We start from the raw sequence: 18,621 nt of genomic DNA, 5'->3' as shown, positions 1-18,621 counted from the left end.
AAAATTCAAGGATAAAAGAACACAGCTTGTGTTGAATTGTTAGAAAGCAGATTTTCTAAAAGCAGAGTGGAGTGAATCACAAAACCTTTGAATGCCCTTTCCAGTACTTATCGGAGCCTGTGTCCTTGAATCGGCATCACCTGATCTCCAGGCACTGGCTATTAGGCATGTGGGGGGAAGGAGAACTCAATTATAAAAAATGAGAAGAGAAGGAAACTGTGAAATACAATCCAATGCCAGAGGAGCCTTTGGCAGGAAACACTGGTAAGCGAGGTTATTAAGATGCAGCAGAAACCTTACCCCCCTGGGAGCAACAGGATGGATCATCTCGGCTATTTAGGGGTGCTGAAGCATCTGTTGCCTGTTTTCATACAGCAAAGTCCAAGTGTTTATATATACAAAAAAGTCAAACCTTTTCTATAAATTATTCACATACCTGTAAATTTGTATGTAGAAATGTTCCGTTTTAAAAGAAAAACACTGAGACTATAAGCCAGTACCTAGGTTGCTGGTCTTCCTCAAGAAGCATTCATATCTATCCCATCAAGTAAGAACTACTGGTTCTTGCCTGATGTTCTCATTGCTTTAAAGAATCTAAAAGCAGAAATCAGCAGTCTCAAAGACAAGGCCTTGACCTACCCAAAAGACTGGAAAGTGAATATACGTTAGTATGTCTTATGTTAAAGTTGTTACGTATAAATTCTATCATTCACCACTTTTTATCAATTAACTATTGGTTCCACGTGCATTGGGTAAGGGGGGTACTGCATCTTTTAATAGTCAACTAGAAAAACATACGAGCCTGATGGCACAGTGGTTAAGAACTCAGGCTGCTAACCAAAGGGTCAGCAGTGTGAATCCACAACCTGCTCCTTGGAAACCCTATGGGGCAGTTCTACTCTGTCCTATAGAGTCGCTATGAGTCAGAATCAACTTGACAGCAATGGGTTAGAAAAACATTGAATTAGTACATCAGAAATAACAATCCAAGTCAACAATTGTTATGCCCCATACCACTCCATGAGAAATCACTAACCCACAGACACATAATGTGAACTTATTTAGATGTATTGTCTAAAACCAAACCAAACCCACTGCCGTTAAGTCGATTCTGGCTCACACTGACCCTACGGGACAGAGTAGAACTGTCCCACAGGGTTTCCAAGGAGCAGCTGGTGGATTCAAACTGCTGACCTTTAGGTTAGCAGCTGCACTCTTAACCACTGTGCTAGGGTGTTTAAAAATCTGTAAAGAAGGCATCAAAATGACAGCACTAGACACATACTTATCTATAATTACGCTGAATGTAAATGGACTAAATGCACCAATAAAGAGACAGAGAGTCCCGGACTGGATAAAGAAAGACAATCCGTCTATATGCTGCCTATGAGAGACACACCTTAGACTTAGAGACACAAACTAAAACTCAAAGGATGGAAAAAAATATATCAAGCAAACAACAATCAAAAAAGAGCAGGAGTAGCAGTATTAATTTCTGACAAAACAGACTTTAAAGTTAAATCCACCACAAAGGATAAAGAAGGACAGTACATAATGATTAAAGGGACAATTTACCAGGAAGATATAACCATTTTAAATATTTATGCACCCAATGACAGGGCTGCAAGATACATAAAACAAACTTTAACAGAACTGAAAAGTGAGATAGTCACCTCCACAATTATAGTAGGAGACTTCAACACACCACTTTCGGAGAAGGATAGGACTTCCAGTAAGAAGCTCAATGGAGACATGGAAGACCTAATTGCTACAATCAACCAACTTGACCTCATAGACTTATAGAGAACACTCCACCCAACAGCTGCAAAGTATACTTCTTTTTCTAGTGCACATGGAACATTCTCTAGAATAGATCACATACTAGGTCATAAAACAAACCTTTGCAGAATCCAAAACATCGAAATATTACAAAGCATCTTCTCAGACTACAAGGCCATAAAAGTGGAAATCAATAACAGAAAAATCAGGGAAAAGAAATCAAATACTTGGAAACTAAAGAATACCCTGCTCAAAAAAGACTGGGTTATAGAAGACAGTAAGGAGGGAATAAAGAAATTCATAGAATGCAACAAGAATGAAAACATTTCCTATCAAAACCTCTGGGACACCGCAAAAGCAGTGCTCAGAGGCCAATTTATATCGATAAATGCACACATACATAAAGAAGAAAGAGCCAAAATCAGAGAACTGTCCCTACAACTTGAACAAACAGAAAGCGAGCAACAAAAGTATCCATCAGGCACCAGAAGAAAACAAATAATAAAAATTAGAGCTGAACTAAATGAATTAAGAGAACAGAAAAACAATTGAAAAAACAAAGCCAAAAGCTGGTTCTCTGAAAAAATTAACAAAATTGATAAACCATTGGCCAGACTGACTAAAGAAATACAGGAAAGGAAACAAATTACCCAAATAAGAAATGAGATGGGCCATATCACAACAGACCCAACTGAAATTAAAAGAATCATATCAGATTATTACAAAAAATTGTATTCTAACAAATTTGCAAACCTAGAAGAAATGGATGAATTCCTAGAAAAACAGTACCTACAAATTTTTTTTTTTTTTTTTTACCTAAACTAACACAATCAGAACTAGAACAACTAAATAGACCCATAACAAAAAAAGAGGTTGGAAAGGTAATCAAAAAACTCCCAACAAAAAAAAGCCCTGGCCCAGATGGCTTCACTGCAGAGGTCTACCAAACTTTCAGAGAAGAGTTAACACCACTACTACTAAAGGTATTTCAAAGCATACAAAATGATGGAATACTACCTAACTCATTCTATGAAGCCACTATATCCCTGATACCGAAACCAGGTAAAGATACCACAAAAAAAGAAAATTACAGATCTATATCCCTCATGAACATAGATGTAAAAACCCTCAACAAAATTCTAGTCAATAGAATTCAACAACATATCAAAAAAATAATCCACCACGACCAAGTGGGATTTATACCAGGTATGCAAGGTTGGTTTAATATTAGAAAAACCATTAATGTAATCCACCATATAAATAAAACAAAAGACAAAAACCACATGATCTTATCAATTGATGCAGAAAAGGCATTTGACAAAGTCCAACACCCATTGATGATAAAAACTCTCAGTAAAATAGGAATTGAAGGAAAATTTCTCAACATAATAATTTTTTTTTTTTTTTTATACAAAGCCAACAGCCAACATCATTCTAAATGGAGAGAGCCCGAACGCATTTCCCTTGCGAACGGGAACCAGACAAGGATGCCCTTTATCACCGCTCTTATTCAACATTGTGCTAGAGGTCCTAGCCAGAGCAATTAGGCTAGACAAAGCAATAAAGGGCATCCAGATTGGCAAAGAAGAAGTAAAATTATCTCCATTTGCAGATGACATGATCTTATACACAGAAAACCCTAAGCAACCCTCCAGAAAACTACTGAAACTAATAGAAGAGTTCGGCAGAGTCACAGGTTACAAGATAAACATACAAAAATCACTTGGATTCCTCTACATCAACAAAAAGAACACCGAAGAGGAAATAACCAAATCAATACCATTCACAGTAGCCCCCAAGAAGATAAAATACTTAGGAATAAATCTTACCAAAGATGTAAAAGACCTATACAAAGAAAACTACAAAGTACTAGTGCAAGAAACTAAAAGGGACCTACATAAGTGGAAAAAGCATACCTTGCTCATGGATAGGAAGACTTAACATAATAAAAATGTCTATTCTACCAAAAGCCATCTATACATACAATGCACTTCCAATCCAAATTCCAATGACATTTTCTAATGTGATGGAGAAACAAATCACCAACTTCATATGAAAGGGAAAGAAGCCCCGGATAAGTAAAGCATTACTGAAAAAGAAGAAGAAAGTGGGAGGCCTCACTCTACCTGATTTTAGAACATATTATACAGCCACAGTAGTCAAAACAGCCTGGTACTGGTACAACAGGCACATAGACCAACGGAACAGAATTGAGAACCCAGATATAAATCCATCCACATATGAGCAGCTGATATTCGACAAAGGCCCAGTGTCAGTTAATTGGGGAAAAGATAGTCTTTTTAACAAATGGTGCTGGCATAACTGGATATCTATTTGCAAAAAAATGAAACAGGACCCATACCTCACACCATGCACAAAAACTAACTCCAAGTAGATCAAAGACCTAAACATAAAGACTAAAACGATAAAGATCATGGAAGAAAAAATAGGGACAACCTTAGGAGCCCTAATACAAGGCATAATAAACAGAACACAAAACATTACCAAAAATGACGAAGAGAAACCAGATAACTGGGAGCTCCTAAAAATCAAACACCTATGCTCATCTAAAGACTTCACCAAAAGAGTAAAAAGACCACCTACAGATTGGGAAAAAATTTTCAGCTATGACATCTCCGACCAGCACCTGATCTCTAAAATCTATATGATTCTGTCAAAACTCAACCACAAGAAGACAAACAACCCAATCAAAAAGTGGGCAAAGGATATAAACACGCACTTCACTAAAGAAGATATTCAGGCAGCTAACAGACACATGAGAAAATGCTCTCGATCATTAGCCACTAGAGAAACGCAAATTAAAACTACGATGAGATTCCATCTCACTCCAACAATGCTGGCAATGATCCAAAAAACACAAAATAATAAACGTTAGAGAGGCTGCGGAGAGACTGGAACTCTTATACAGTGCTGGTGGGAATGTAAAATGGTACAACCACTTTGGAAATCTATCTGGCGTTTTCTTAAAAAGTTAGAAATAGAACTACCATACAACCCAGAAATCCCACTCCTCGGAATATACCCTAGAGAAATAAGAGTCTTTACATGAACAGATATGTGCACACCCATGTAAACTGCAGCACTGTTTACAATAACGAAAAGATGGAAGCAACCAAGGTGTCCATCAACGGATGAATGGTTAAATAAATCATGGTATATTCACACAATGGAATGCTACGCATCAATAAAGAACAGTGAAGAATCTGTGAAACATTTCATAACATGGAGGAACCTGGAAGGCATTATGCTGAGTGAAATTAGTCAGATGCAAAAGGACAAATATTGTTTAAGACCACTATTATAAGATCTTGAGACATAGTATAAACTGAGAAGAACACATACTTTTGTGGTTACGAGAGGGGGGAGGGAGGGAGGGTGGGAGAGGGTTATTTACTGATTAGTTAGTAGGTAAGAACTACTTTAGGTGAAGGGAAGGACAATACTCAATACAGGGAAGGTCAGCTCAACTGGACTGGACCAAAAGCAAAGAAGTTTCCGGGATAAACTGAATGCTTCGAAGATCAGCGAAGCAGGGGCGGGGGTTTGGGGACTATGGCTTAAGGGGACTTCTAAGTCAATTGGCAAAATAAATTCTATTATGAAAACATTCTGCATCCCACTTTGAAGTGTGGCGTCTGGGGTCTTAAATGCTAACAAGCGGCCATCTAAGATGCATCAATTGGTCTCAACCCACCTGGATCAAAGGAGAATGAAGAACACCAAGGTCACACGATAACTAAGAGCCCAAGAGACAGAAAGGGCCACATGAACTAGAGACTTACATCATCCTGAGACCAGAAGAACTAGATGGTGCCCGGCCACAACCGATGACTGCCCTGACAGGGAGCACAACAGAGAACCCCTGAGGGAGCAGGAGATCAGTGGGATGCAGACCCCAAATTCTCATAAAAAGACCAGACTTAATGGTCTGCCTGAGACTAGAGGAATCCCGGTGGTCATGGTCCCCAAACCTTCTGTTGGCCCAGGACAGGAACCATTCCCAAAGACAACTCATCAGACATGGAAGGGACTGGACAACGGGTTGGAGAGAGATGCTGATAAAGAGTGAGCTACTTGTATCAGGTGGACACTTGAGACTGTGTTGGCATCTCCTGTCTGGAGGGGAGATGGGAGGGTAGAAAGGGTTAGAAACTGGCAAAACGGTCACGAAAGGAGAGACTGGAAGGAGGGAGCGAGCTGACTCATTAGGGGGAGAGTAAATGGGAGTATGGAGTAAGGTGTATATAAACTTTTATGTGACAGACTGACTTGATTTGTAAACTTCCACTTAAAGCACAATAAAAATTACTTAAAAAAAAAAAAAAGAATAATAGCAGCTCTGGTGGTACAGTGGTTAAGCACTCGGCTGCTAACCAAAAGGTCAGCAGTTCCAACCCACCAGCCACTTCACAGAAAAAAAAAAAAAAAAAACCTGTAAAGGAAGGCATCTCTTAAGAAGAAATAATCTGGTTTAAATTTGATATAAAGTAAACCTGGAGATGAGTCACCAAGCTTCTATATGACCACTCCAAATGAATGCAAAGCTGTTTTCTACATGGAAGCCTCTGAAATAATTTAAACTATTTAAAAATATTAAAAAGCACTGTGTTAAAAAACTGTTTTAAAGTATTATATTGAAAGTTTATCTTCGGCTTTGAAGATTTACCCAAATCAAGGAAGGTACAAATACCTAAATTAGTGACAAACATAAAATTGAGTTAATAGATTTATTTATTCAAGTCTGAAACAAATCAAATACTGCATCCTAAGTAAATATTATTCTTTCAGCCACTGTGAAAATATTTTTTGTGTTTGCCATTATGCTCCAACAGAGACTAATATAAACAATTCTAAATAATTTAGAATATGGCTATTCTTCTCAATAAAAGAATATTATAGGACTGAGAGAAAATATCAAGTAGTCATTTTTTCTCTGAATGGACATAACAAGACATTTTAATCCTAAATTGATGATTTTTCCTTTTGACTTACATAATTATGTAAATTCCACAGTTCATCAACACAATAGCAGAACACCATGCAACTATGGCATTTCAAACAAAACAAAAAAAAAAACTGAACACATTAATATCGAGTTGATTCCAACTCATAGCAACCCTATAGGACAGGGTAAAACCATCCCATAGAGTTTCCAAGGAGCAGCTGGTGCATTCGAACTGCCAACCATTTGGTTAGCAGCCAAGCTCTTAAACACTGTGCAACATACTATGAAGATTAAATTTTTCTGTGCCCTATTATTTACATGAATTCATAATATATGTGGCTAAGATTCTGCTAGGCTAAGGCAGCTAGTATTTGAAATTTTCCTCTCCTTAAATACAAAAGCAGGAACACACACATACATACACATAGAGATATGACTGACTAGGGAAATATTTTAAGAACATATCTCTACAGTAAGCAAGTGATTTTTGTGGATTCTACATTAACATGTAGTATTTTTGTGATTAGGAAAAAAATTTTTTAAGTACAGTATATTAAATTTCCATGTTACCAATTAAGTGATCAGAGCAGAGGCAGGAGGATACCCTTTTTTCCTACTCTATTCCCCATCCCCACCAGAAGTCCCTGTTTATGATGATAGAATTTGGTATTCCTCAGCTGTGTCTGGATGGTAAAATGGTTGAAATGTACTGAATTTAAGTGAAATAAAAGATTCAAATCTGTGATATCTAAAATGAATTTGAGAGCTAATAAATGTTTACTGAACTAAAATGTAACAGTTTCACAGACAGCTGTCACAGGAATACACAGATGAATACTGCAGAGTCCTTACCCTTTTAGGAACTGACAACAAAAGCACTTAAAGAGAGGTCAATTAAATGATAAGAGAGCATGTGGGAAAGTGAAATTGATTCAGGATGGGGAAGGGACAAACGAAAGGGAGAAATCCTAAAAGATTAACGGAAAAGTTAAAAAGAGAGCATTTGAAATGGGCCTCATAGCAATGAACAGGGTTTTGATATTAATAGGCAAAAGCACACAATGACTCATGCATTTTATTTTACCACTACCTTTACTTCATCTCTAAATTCTTCTAGTTAACTATGGACAACAGAAGGAATTCTCTTTAATACATAGTTCCAAAACGAATAAAAACCTTAAAATTATTTACTTTTAAAGAAGCAATAAAATGATGTTAAAAATGGGTAAGAATGAGAGGATAAAATGGGGATTACTATTAAGCCATTATTTTAATTTTAGTTAGGAGCATGAACCATGCACAAAAACAATCAGCTTACATTTGAACATCTTAAAATTTAAGGCTAGTATGTAAGGCCAAAGTAGAAGGAAAAACTAAAGAGCTAAATTTACATGTCACATTCTAGACTCAAAGGAGAGCTGTGAACTAGCTGGTCAAAATTCAGCTCTTCAGAGCTTGTAACACATGTATGACCAATTTTAATTGTACTCCATGTTTAAAAATAAGAGAATGCTAGAAACCACTTATTTTTCAGAAAACATCGTTTTTCTAGGTTCAAAACAAATGCTCTATTGGCAAAAGTAGTCGTTTAGGGAACTAAATTCTGTGAAGTAGCCACTTCATTTAATGAAGTAGAAAAACAGTCCTTTAACAGCATTAAGGAACCTATAAAAAAAAAATCAACAGAGCCTCAAAATAATACTCACCCTAAACTTTGCAGGATTACTCAGAATCTACTTTCATTAAATGTTTTTCATATTCACTGAGCATTCCCCTCCCAAGAATATTTACTGAGTCAATAAACTTCCACAAATTACTTTCTGGTGAGACCTTTTATGTATAATCAAAGTGTTTATTTTAGTTCTCTAACAATGAGAAATCAGAAATCTATTTACATACCACGTTAACCTTCAAAAATAATTCTACACCACCATTCACTTTGTACAATTATATACCACAAACAGTGGATTTATTAATGAAAACTGGTATTCAAACCAGTTATACTTTAAATAACACTTTAAACATGAGTAAAGCCCAGTTAAATAAATTTCATGGGAAATATTATAGTAATTCAACCAGTCACTTATAGTAAGTCAACCCAGTCAATTTTGCAAATGTGAGGATTTACACATTGGTTATCAACAATGGGCGACATATGAAACCTGAAGAACTGGATGGTGCCTGGCTACCATTACCGAACATTTTGATTAAAGATTCGAAAGAGGAATCCTGATCAAAAGGGGAAAAAAGCAGCCCAGAATTTCAAATTCTCATGGACTTCAGATTTTCTGGAGCCACGAAGGTTGGATGAACACCTGAAACTACTGCTCTGAGATAATCTTTACATCTTAAACCAAGAATATCCACTTCTTTAAACAACAGTTCAGCTTAACTAAAAAAAAAAAAGTCTGCCTTGATCATTGTGCTCTTTTAAGATCTATCTACATGGGATCAAACTGACAACAGCAACTCAAAAGACTAGATAGGAACCTTAGGGGGCAGTGAGTTTATGTTAATGGGGGAGGAACAAGTCAGAAAAAAGGAGGGTGAAAATGGCTGTACAACCTGAAGAATGTAATCAATGTCATTGAATTGTACATGCATAAACTGTTGAATTGGTATATGTTTTGCTGTGTATATTCTTAACAACTACAGAATAAATTTTCTTTTAAACGGGCAATGTATTTTACCACAAATAAAAAAAAAAAAAGACTAGGTAAAACTTTATGACATTGCTTTTAAATCATCACACACAGACAAAAAACCCACTGAAGTTCTCGCTGTAAGTTTTCAAATAAAGAATGAAAATGGAAAAATAATGTAAAATATATTGTCTATTCTTTAAAAATTGTCATTATGGATGGAAAACTATAGAATGTTATCAGAAATGTCTGCAGTTTTAACAGCACAATTTCTTTTGAGCTAGTTCTGCTTCTAATTACTTTTCAAGAGAAAATTAAATAGGTTTATCTATTATCGACACTATGTTTTTTTGGTTTTATCTATTACACGTTAAAAAGTTCATAAGGATAAATGTATCTTGAAGTATTAAAGTAATACAATATAGGATGGAAATTATGATAAATTAAGCCACAATGCCTACTCAGGCATGAAACAGTGAAAAGACAACTGGCGCAAACAATTTGAAACGAACGCCTAATTACATATTCAACCAAAGTATCTTGTCATAATAATAAAAATTAGCTTAAAATTCTGTAAGTATCATCCAATATAATAACTATAATGTGTGTCCAGTTTGCATTCTAATCACACCAGGACTTGACATTTTCATTAGTGAAAATAAAAACAGCAAAATTAAGACCAGAAGAAAATTTGAGAGCTAAGAATCAAATCAAATAAAAGCCACTAACATATTTTTCCTTTTAGATTTCAGATAACGTTCACTGCAGCACTGTTTTTATTAGTGAAAACTAGAAAATTTTGTCTTCTAGTAACAAAACCAAAAACCAAACCAGCTGCCATCGAGTTGATTCCAACTCACGGCGATCCCATGGGTTTCAAAACAGCCCTTCACAGTTTTCAATGGCTGTGATCTTTTGGAAGCAGATCGCCAGGCCTTTCTTCTGAGATGCCTCTGGGTAGATTCAAACCGCCAACCTTTTGGTTAGTGGCTGAGCGCTTAGTCTTTTAATAAAGAACTCATTAAATAAATCATGTAATAGTATATAGTCTTTAATAAGAAATGAACTAGAATATACACACACAACACATACACACTATTGCCTTTGATTAAAAATGAGAGAAGATATGTATATACATACTTATACATATATATGTCAGACAAGGGAATATATCCATAATATATTGTGGAGAAAAATAAAATAAAAAAGCAAATCACAGAATGTTATATATAATTCCCTCTGTGAAAAATAAGAATATAATTTGCTTGTATATGCATATACACTAAACTTGCAATGAGACAGGGACTTTGGAGCATGAATAACTTTTCTTTTTGTAAGCACACAGTAGGCTCTCAACAAATGTTAGCTTTCTTTTCTTGTTACAGTCATTTAAAAAATAGGAAATAAAATTCATGTAGTTTAAAAACGACTCCCGTAATCTACACTTGAGGGCATCTGTGCAGTTCAGTGGTAGAACTCTCCCTCCCTTCCATGCCGAAGACCCAGCTTCAATTTCCGGCCAATACATCTCAAGTATTGAGCCACCACTAACTAGTCTGTCAGTGAAGGTTTTCAGTCTTGATGCTAAACAGGTTTTAGTGGAGCTTCCAGACTAAGATGGAGTAGGAAGAAAGGCCTGGCAGTCTATTTATGAAAAAAAAAAAACAGCCAATGAAACCTTATGAATCACAACAGTCCAATCCTGTTGTGCATGGGGTCTCCATGATTCAAGGGCCAACCTGAGAGCAGCTAACAACAACAATAATCTTCACTTACTCAGGTAACTTATGCTAAATATAATAAATAGACCTGTCTAATCTTGTCTGAAAAGTGGGTTTTGGAAGTGGTTTCAGCTTTGCGTTAGCAGAGTGCCCAGAGGCCGTAGTCTCAGGAGTTCCTCCAGTCTCTGTCCGACCAGTAAGTCAGGTCTTTTTTCGTGAATTTGATTTCCGTCCTACATTTTTCTCCCATTCAAATCCTTCCCAGTTCAAAGACAGAATTTCAGTAAATGGCGTCAAAATTCAACACTCACCAATCCCCAAAACTGAAATGTTTAATGATTTATAACAGGGGTTGGCAAACTTCTTCTGTAAAGGGAAGACAGTAAATATTTTAGGCTTTGCAGACATACATGGTCTCTGTTACATATTCTTGGTTTTTTGTTTGTTTGTTTTGTTCTTAATAACCCTTTAAAAATAATTATCTCAGAATCACATAAAAATAGACTGTAGGCTACACCTGGCTTGCCAGCTGTAATTTGTAGACCACTGATTTAAACAACAAACAAGCATGTGTAAGTCAAATATTGTAAATATATTACACAAAGGCATCAGTGATCACAATAAGGCCTGTTATATTCTATATTAAATAAGTTAGCATTATAGCAATAAAATTACAAATTGGTTAATAATACACTGAATTCTACTAATACGCCAGGCCAGATACTAATCAGATGATGGGAAAACACAGTGAATAAGATTCCAACCATTCATCATAAGATAGCCATGGCCATGTGTACGCCTGCACAAGCACACGTATCTACTTGAAAAAAATCATCTGAAGCTGAAATACCACACATAACAGCTCAAACTCTCCTAAGTGAAACCATTTACTCATTTGAACAATCAAAACTCATGTTTCAGATGTCATCAACCTCTGAAAATGAAGAACTGAATTCAGAAGCTGATAGTAATTTACTTGGTTTTAATTTTGAAACTTAAAAATATTAATATAAAATATTACACTTTAAAAGTTCATATTCTTGAAAATCTTTTAATACTTACTACATTAGCAACCATAACTAGAAACTTGATTATGCTTTTTTCCTTCTGTCCAAAAGATAGTTTTTGTATATTTGATTTTACCTAAAATTGAAAGATCTTTACTATTGTCTGGATGCTACTATCAAATGTGAACTTCACTATGAATAACAAAGCGGGTCAAATTAAAAGTCTTAAATGAAAATTTATCCCCCAAAAGTCACCAAATAACCATTACACAACAACCTTACCTAGACTGGTGGGTTTTATCAGTTCATCCAGTAAATCATAAAATGGTAATTTTTGAAGTTTTATATCCGGATGGACTGGGTGAAGAGCTGATGTAAGATGTGGGAGTTCCAGTTCATGTTTAGGTCCCAGAAGAGAAACAGGGAGTAACGGTGATGATGCAGGGTGACCATCATAAGTGAGTTGTGGAATGGTAGATGGAGACAAAGTTGCTGGCATAGGACTTGAATGTACGTTGGGGATGGACAAGTCCGCAGGCGTCATGATTTTCTGGGGGAACCGCCGCCTATAGAGTTCTTTAATTTTCATTTGTACAGCAGGACTGCAGCCAGCCTTTAGCAAATGCAGGGCTTTTGTGAGAAGTTCGTGTTTGCGTCCGTGCTTGTTTCTCCCAGCGTAGCCCAACAGTACTTGGAGTTCAGAAACTCTAAGGCTCATAACCATTTGCTTAGGAACAAAACAAAATATGAAATATTAGTATTCCAACAATATAATTCACAATATTAAACAATACTTTATTACAACCCCTTTACTTATGGTTTACTTAAAGGTCACTAGCTCATTTATAGTCAATTCTAGTTATTTCAAACTTAAGATTTGATCAGTTAACATAAATAACCAAAGAAAACTAAAATTAATATTCATAAATGTACTGATTTCTGCCTGGGAAAATAAAAGATGTAAGATAAAAGTATACACACCATGATAGTATCACATCTCACCTCATTCCTCATTCCTTCAATGAAGCTGCCAAACATTTATCAAGCACTTACTGAGTATCCAGGAAAGTGCTGAGTCTTATGTAGATGGCAAAGGTAATAATCTGCCTTCAAGAACATTTTGTTTTCTTGGGGGAAATTACAAGTATACATGAAACACATATAAACGGCTCACCTCAAATGCCAGATATAAGCAGTATATAAATAACATTATCAAGTATTATAGTCTGCACTAACTCTGGAGTTGGCAGCACTTACTGTACATGCCCTTTTTGACTCATTATATACCAGATACTATGCTTGACAGTTTCACATGGGTTCTTACTTAGTATTTACAACTCCACAAGGAGTTATGCTTGTTTTACATATGAGGAAACCAGCTCGGAAAGATTAAATAATTCACCTAAGGCCACACAGCTACTAAATAGCAGTTGGAATTCAAACTCAGATATGTCTGATTCTAAAACCCACAGTCTTTCTCCTAAACCATTAAGGCCGGAACTGGAAACATTATTGACTCACGCTCCACTTGCAAGGCCAGGCTAAAAAGTCCAGGAATTCAATCCACATGCTATAATGTGTGCAGCTACAGTAAAGAAATCTATTTAACTTTGTTTTATCTTGTACTCTCAAACTTACTTGGTCACTGTTTCTCCTTTTCGTGGACCTACTGAGAGGCTACTAGTAGGAAATACCCATCTACACCAATCCTCCCATTTTAAAGTAGAGGAAAATGGAATCCAAAGAGAAGAAATGGCTTACCCAAAAGACTTCACTACCTCTGACAGGGAGTGTTAGGGCAGAAAATACACACACAAGCTTACTTATTTGCTATTTCCCAACTGTCTTATTCCCACCTCATACAAATACACAAAAGCTATTACGCTGCCTTTCCTAACTCACCACTACTCTCTCTAAAGAGCTCTCCCCCAAGTCAATCCTCTGAAAGTTCTTTGCATGTGGAAAAACAATTAAGTAACACATAAAATAGTGAGGAAAAGTGTATTAAGAGCTCTATATGCAATAATGGAGCCCTGGTGGCACGGTGGTTAAGAGCTCAGCTGCTAACCAAAAGGTCGGCAGTGCGAATCCACCAGCTACTCCTTGGAAACCCTACGAGGCAGTTCTACTCTGTCCTATAGGGTCGCTATGAGTTGGCATCAACAGGTTTTTTTTTTTGGGGGGGGGGGTATGTGTGCAATACAAGCTGGTTAATCCAACATATACGGTCATCATGAGTTGGAATCTTTGACCACAACCAGTTTTAATCAAACAAATCCGAGGCCTTCCCTTGCTTCTTTGATCTCAGAAACTCTACATTTCCTCAAGGTCCAGCTTCTGTCAGCCTCTGCCCATCAGGCTGGTAGAAATAATGACTCTCTCCTCACTATTCTTACTGGTCACTTTTTGTATCTTTATTTTAGCATTTATCCCGTTTATCATAATTTTCTGTTTATACAACTGATTCCATGACTAGATTGAGGTTCTCTGGAGCACAAAAGGCCATGTTACCCTCAGCGTCTAAGACTAGGGTCTGACAACAGTAGAAGCTCAAAATGTCTGGACAACAAATGAACAAATGAATGAGGCGACGAACCAGAAGAATGGGTGAGGGTGGAATTTACAGTGAGAAGTTATAGTTATATATAGCTATAAATTCAAATGAGCTCCCAACTCTAACGCTTTAGAGAAAGCATGATATGATGTAGACCTTAAAAACAAATTCTATCCCAAATCCTATAAATGTTTCTTTTTAGGATGTTATCAGGAATTAATTACTAACTATAACATCAGTAAAATATCAGTTTATCCCTAATCATCAAAATGTCTAAGAGTACAAAACAGTTTTAAAGGTTTTTACTGCCTATTTTAAAAGGAACAGGGACTTCTAATAGAAAAAGATGCTTAGTAAGTTTCTGCTTCTACAGAACATGAAATATGCTTCAAGAATTACAGGTTAAAAATAAATTTAGGTTAGCACTGGTCAAATGCATTTTGCTTTACAGAGAAAACCGTACAAATTTCATAAAGTGAAAAATGTCTTTCCATTTCAATTCAACTCCATTCTCAAACACAGTGATTACTAAAACTCTTCATCGATGAGGGAACCCTGGTGGCGTAGTGGTTAAGTGCTACGGCTGCTTAACTAAAGGGTCAGCAGTTCGAATTCGCCAGGCATTCCTTGGAAACCCTGTGGGGCAGTTCTACTCTGTCCTATAGGGTCACTATGAGTCGGAATTGACTCGATGGCACTGGGTTGGGTCTTCATCGATGACAGCTTTTGTCCGTGCTCTATAGGTACAAGGATTTAAATACAGCATAGATGCGTCACTGTTCTATTTTTGTTTAAGAACACACTGGTAACTCACGTAAAATAAAATCTCTTGCTTGATGGTCAAAAGTTAATGACATAAACCTGACAGCTCTCAATTACGTTTGTGACTGTCTCTGAAAGGCACAGCAAGCATTAGCAGCAGTAAAAACAACACTTAGCACACACTAAGTACTCAAACAGTAGCTACTCTGAGCAGCTACTATTTGAGGATGCTTTTTTTTTTTTACTATGTGAGCATGGTGCAGGACCGGGCAGCATTTCATTTTGTACACAGGGTTGCTATAAATCAGAATTGACTCGACGGCCCCTAACCGTAACAAGAAAGACAAGGATTTAAATTTTTGTTTTTTTTTTATTTAGGATGCCTCATTCATTGCCACAATTATATAAAGCAAGTATTGTCCTCATTTTACACATGGGGAAACTGAGGTTTAGGACAATTAAGAAACCAGAGTATCACCCAACCAGTTCCACTCCAATTCTCATGCTTTTATACTGTGATGTGCTGTCTTTTAGAGGAAGTAAGCCACACGCCTTTTAAATGGGAAAAATAAAAACCCATAAGAAGATTTATTTAACATTTATTCTCTATTTCAAGCTTCAACATTTCAGCTTTAAAAAAAATTGGTTGTTAAAAAAAAAAGAATGCACCTGGATTCAAATTAACCACTGCACCTTATAACCAGGTACAGGGAGAGATCGGGTGGTCCCTATCGCTGTTACCCGAGCAGCTATTCTTCTGAAGGACTGTAATAAGCATGCGCTATTTTAAAAAGCTAAATAAAACAAGGAGGTGGGAAACAGTAAAACGTCTGAAGCGTCACTCAACTGAAAAGCTGCAGAAAAGCACGGTGCAGTCAATTTACAATGTAAAGTGTTGACAACACAGGAAAACTAAACACAAGTACATCTGAGATGATGAAATGCAATATATTTTAATCTACCATGTGTTTAAAAATCCCCATTTGTTAGCACTACAACGAAATGAATATTTACAGCTAAGGACAGCATCAACCACTACGACTACTATAAATCATTACCTTCTTGGCAACCAGAATTCCATGCCATTCTGCTGACTCTACAACCTCAAATGATATAGTTCTCAGAATCCTAAGGGATTCAGAATGACTGTGAAGTGCATATGTTCTGTACAGAAGAGCAGTCTATGATTAGAGGTGCATTTTTTTCAATTAATTTTTGTTAAAAAATCAGATATGCACATAGTTTAAAAACCACACCATTTTATAAGAAAAAAAGCAGTCCCTTGCCCAATCCCAATTTTCCCATCCTCAGACAACCACTTTCAGCTCTTACCTATTTCTTCTGTCATTTTTCCAATACATTCTAAATAGCAGGTCTATACAGGTCTTAGTTTTTCTTTTTCTCGAGGGCACTGGGGTGGGTTAACTTCCTATTATTAGAGAAAATGGTTTAGCTCTATTACATCTCTTCTCCCCCCATCTTCCTAAATCATTATTTTCAGTTGAATCAATCAGGAACAGATGACCCACACTGCTTACCTTACTTACCAGATCATCTGTGAACCATTTCACATTTTTTCAGCACATCAAAGATTCTGCTTCCAGGTATGGCTGGCATCTGTCTCTCTCCCAACCCCACAGTACCTTCCTACAGAATCAAAGCCTCTTTTCAAAGGTATAATCCCTGACAGAGGTGGATGACCCAGTAAGCAAGGTAAGCATGGTCTCAGTTGTGTTTACTTATTAATCTGTGGTCAACATGATGTGGTGAAACCCATGTGAAATTTTCACTGCAGATTAGTAAGTAAGCACAAGTAAGCCTGTGCTTACCTTGCCTATTTGATAACCCACCCCTGGAATCAATGGTTGGTGTTTACATCACTATGACCGTAATTAATATTCACAGCTGAGCCAAAAGTACATCATGATTACTCTTCCTTTATTGTATTACTTTGCTTTTCTTGTAGTTAACAACTGCATCGTTTTTCCATTTGCTTAGTTTTCTATGTTGCTGTTGGTGGTCATCAAGTGTTCGCTGCCAGAGTCAATTCCAAATGATGGTGACCCTGTGCACACAGAGTAGAATTGCTCTGCAGGGTTTTCAAGGCCATGACCTTTCAGAAGCAGATTGCCAGGCCAGGCCTTACTTCCAAGGTGCCTCTGAGTGGGTCTGAACTGCCAACCTTTCAGTTAGACTGCTAATTCACCTGCAAACTTGGTGCCAGAAGTGTAACTTTCCTCTCAATCTATTCAAATGTATCAGGTAAGTCTACGTATTTTAACTTCTTTCCCAGATATAACCCTCCATCCTTCTGTTGCAATTTGGGCTGCTTGCTTTCTAGGCTTGGTGCACAACTACTCTCATGGAATACCCCTTTAACTTATCCTAGAAATTCCCTTGTCTCTCTTCTTTGGTGGACCCGTTTCCCGGATCTCACTTCTTACTCTTTCTTGGTTTTCTCTCATTTTCGTGGGGTATTTCCTCCAGTAACATCCTGAGAAAGGGAGCATGGGAGGTACTATTACCTTGCACGGTCTAAAAATATCTTCTAATTTATCCTCTTCTTTACTGAGTTTGGCTCAGTAGAATTCTAGGCAGGAAATCACGTTCCATCAGAATCTTAAAGCCTTTCCTCATAGTCATCTGGCTTCCAGTGTTCCTGTTAAGTCTAGCACCATTTCGATCACCAAGCACAGTCATCTATATATCCCCATCTGGAAGCTTCTAGGCACTTTTCCTTATGCATTCTGAAATTTTTACAATGCTTTGCCTTGCCATGGTGTCGATTTTTGTTTTTTAAACTGCATGAACTAATAATTGGTGAGCTCTTTTAGAGATTTATGTCCTTCAGTTCTGGGAAGTTTTCTTACTATGTCTCCCCTAATTGTTTTTTAGTTCTCTTTTTTTGTATGCCTATTATTATATACATAATCCCAACCACACAGAGGCAGGGGCCATATTCTGAGAAAGACAAAAACAATACAACATTCAAGTAATATCAACAAAGTGCTTTTTCGTGATTAAATAGACAGGGTGCTTTTTTGTGATTAAATGAAGTGTTGGTTTTATGTCTCATTAGCTATGACCTTACATTATTAAAGGTCATATCTAAACTATGAATAGGAATTAGGTATTTCCTGTTGAACCACATAATTATTCTCATTCATCGGTCCCATGGGAGTAGTTTGCA

General features: G+C 36.7%; 1 protein-coding gene across 2 annotated transcripts in view; it reads right to left on the bottom strand.

The window, feature by feature from the left end:
• Positions 1-18,621, bottom strand: part of PIAS1 (protein inhibitor of activated STAT 1) — a 138,026-nt gene that overhangs the window by 98,536 nt on the left and 20,869 nt on the right. For both annotated transcript variants that reach the window (XM_049905813.1, XM_049905814.1), the window contains exon 2: positions 12,398-12,842. In XM_049905813.1, the coding sequence (XP_049761770.1) occupies positions 12,398-12,842 (445 nt within the window). The remainder of the gene's footprint in view (positions 1-12,397; positions 12,843-18,621) is intronic.

The sequence above is a fragment of the Elephas maximus genome, chromosome 13 (genome assembly GCF_024166365.1).
Source record: "Elephas maximus indicus isolate mEleMax1 chromosome 13, mEleMax1 primary haplotype, whole genome shotgun sequence".
NCBI classification, from domain to species: Eukaryota; Metazoa; Chordata; class Mammalia; order Proboscidea; family Elephantidae; genus Elephas; species Elephas maximus.
The sequence above is the reverse complement of the archived record's forward strand: the minus strand, read 5'-3'. Positions and strand labels throughout refer to the sequence as shown.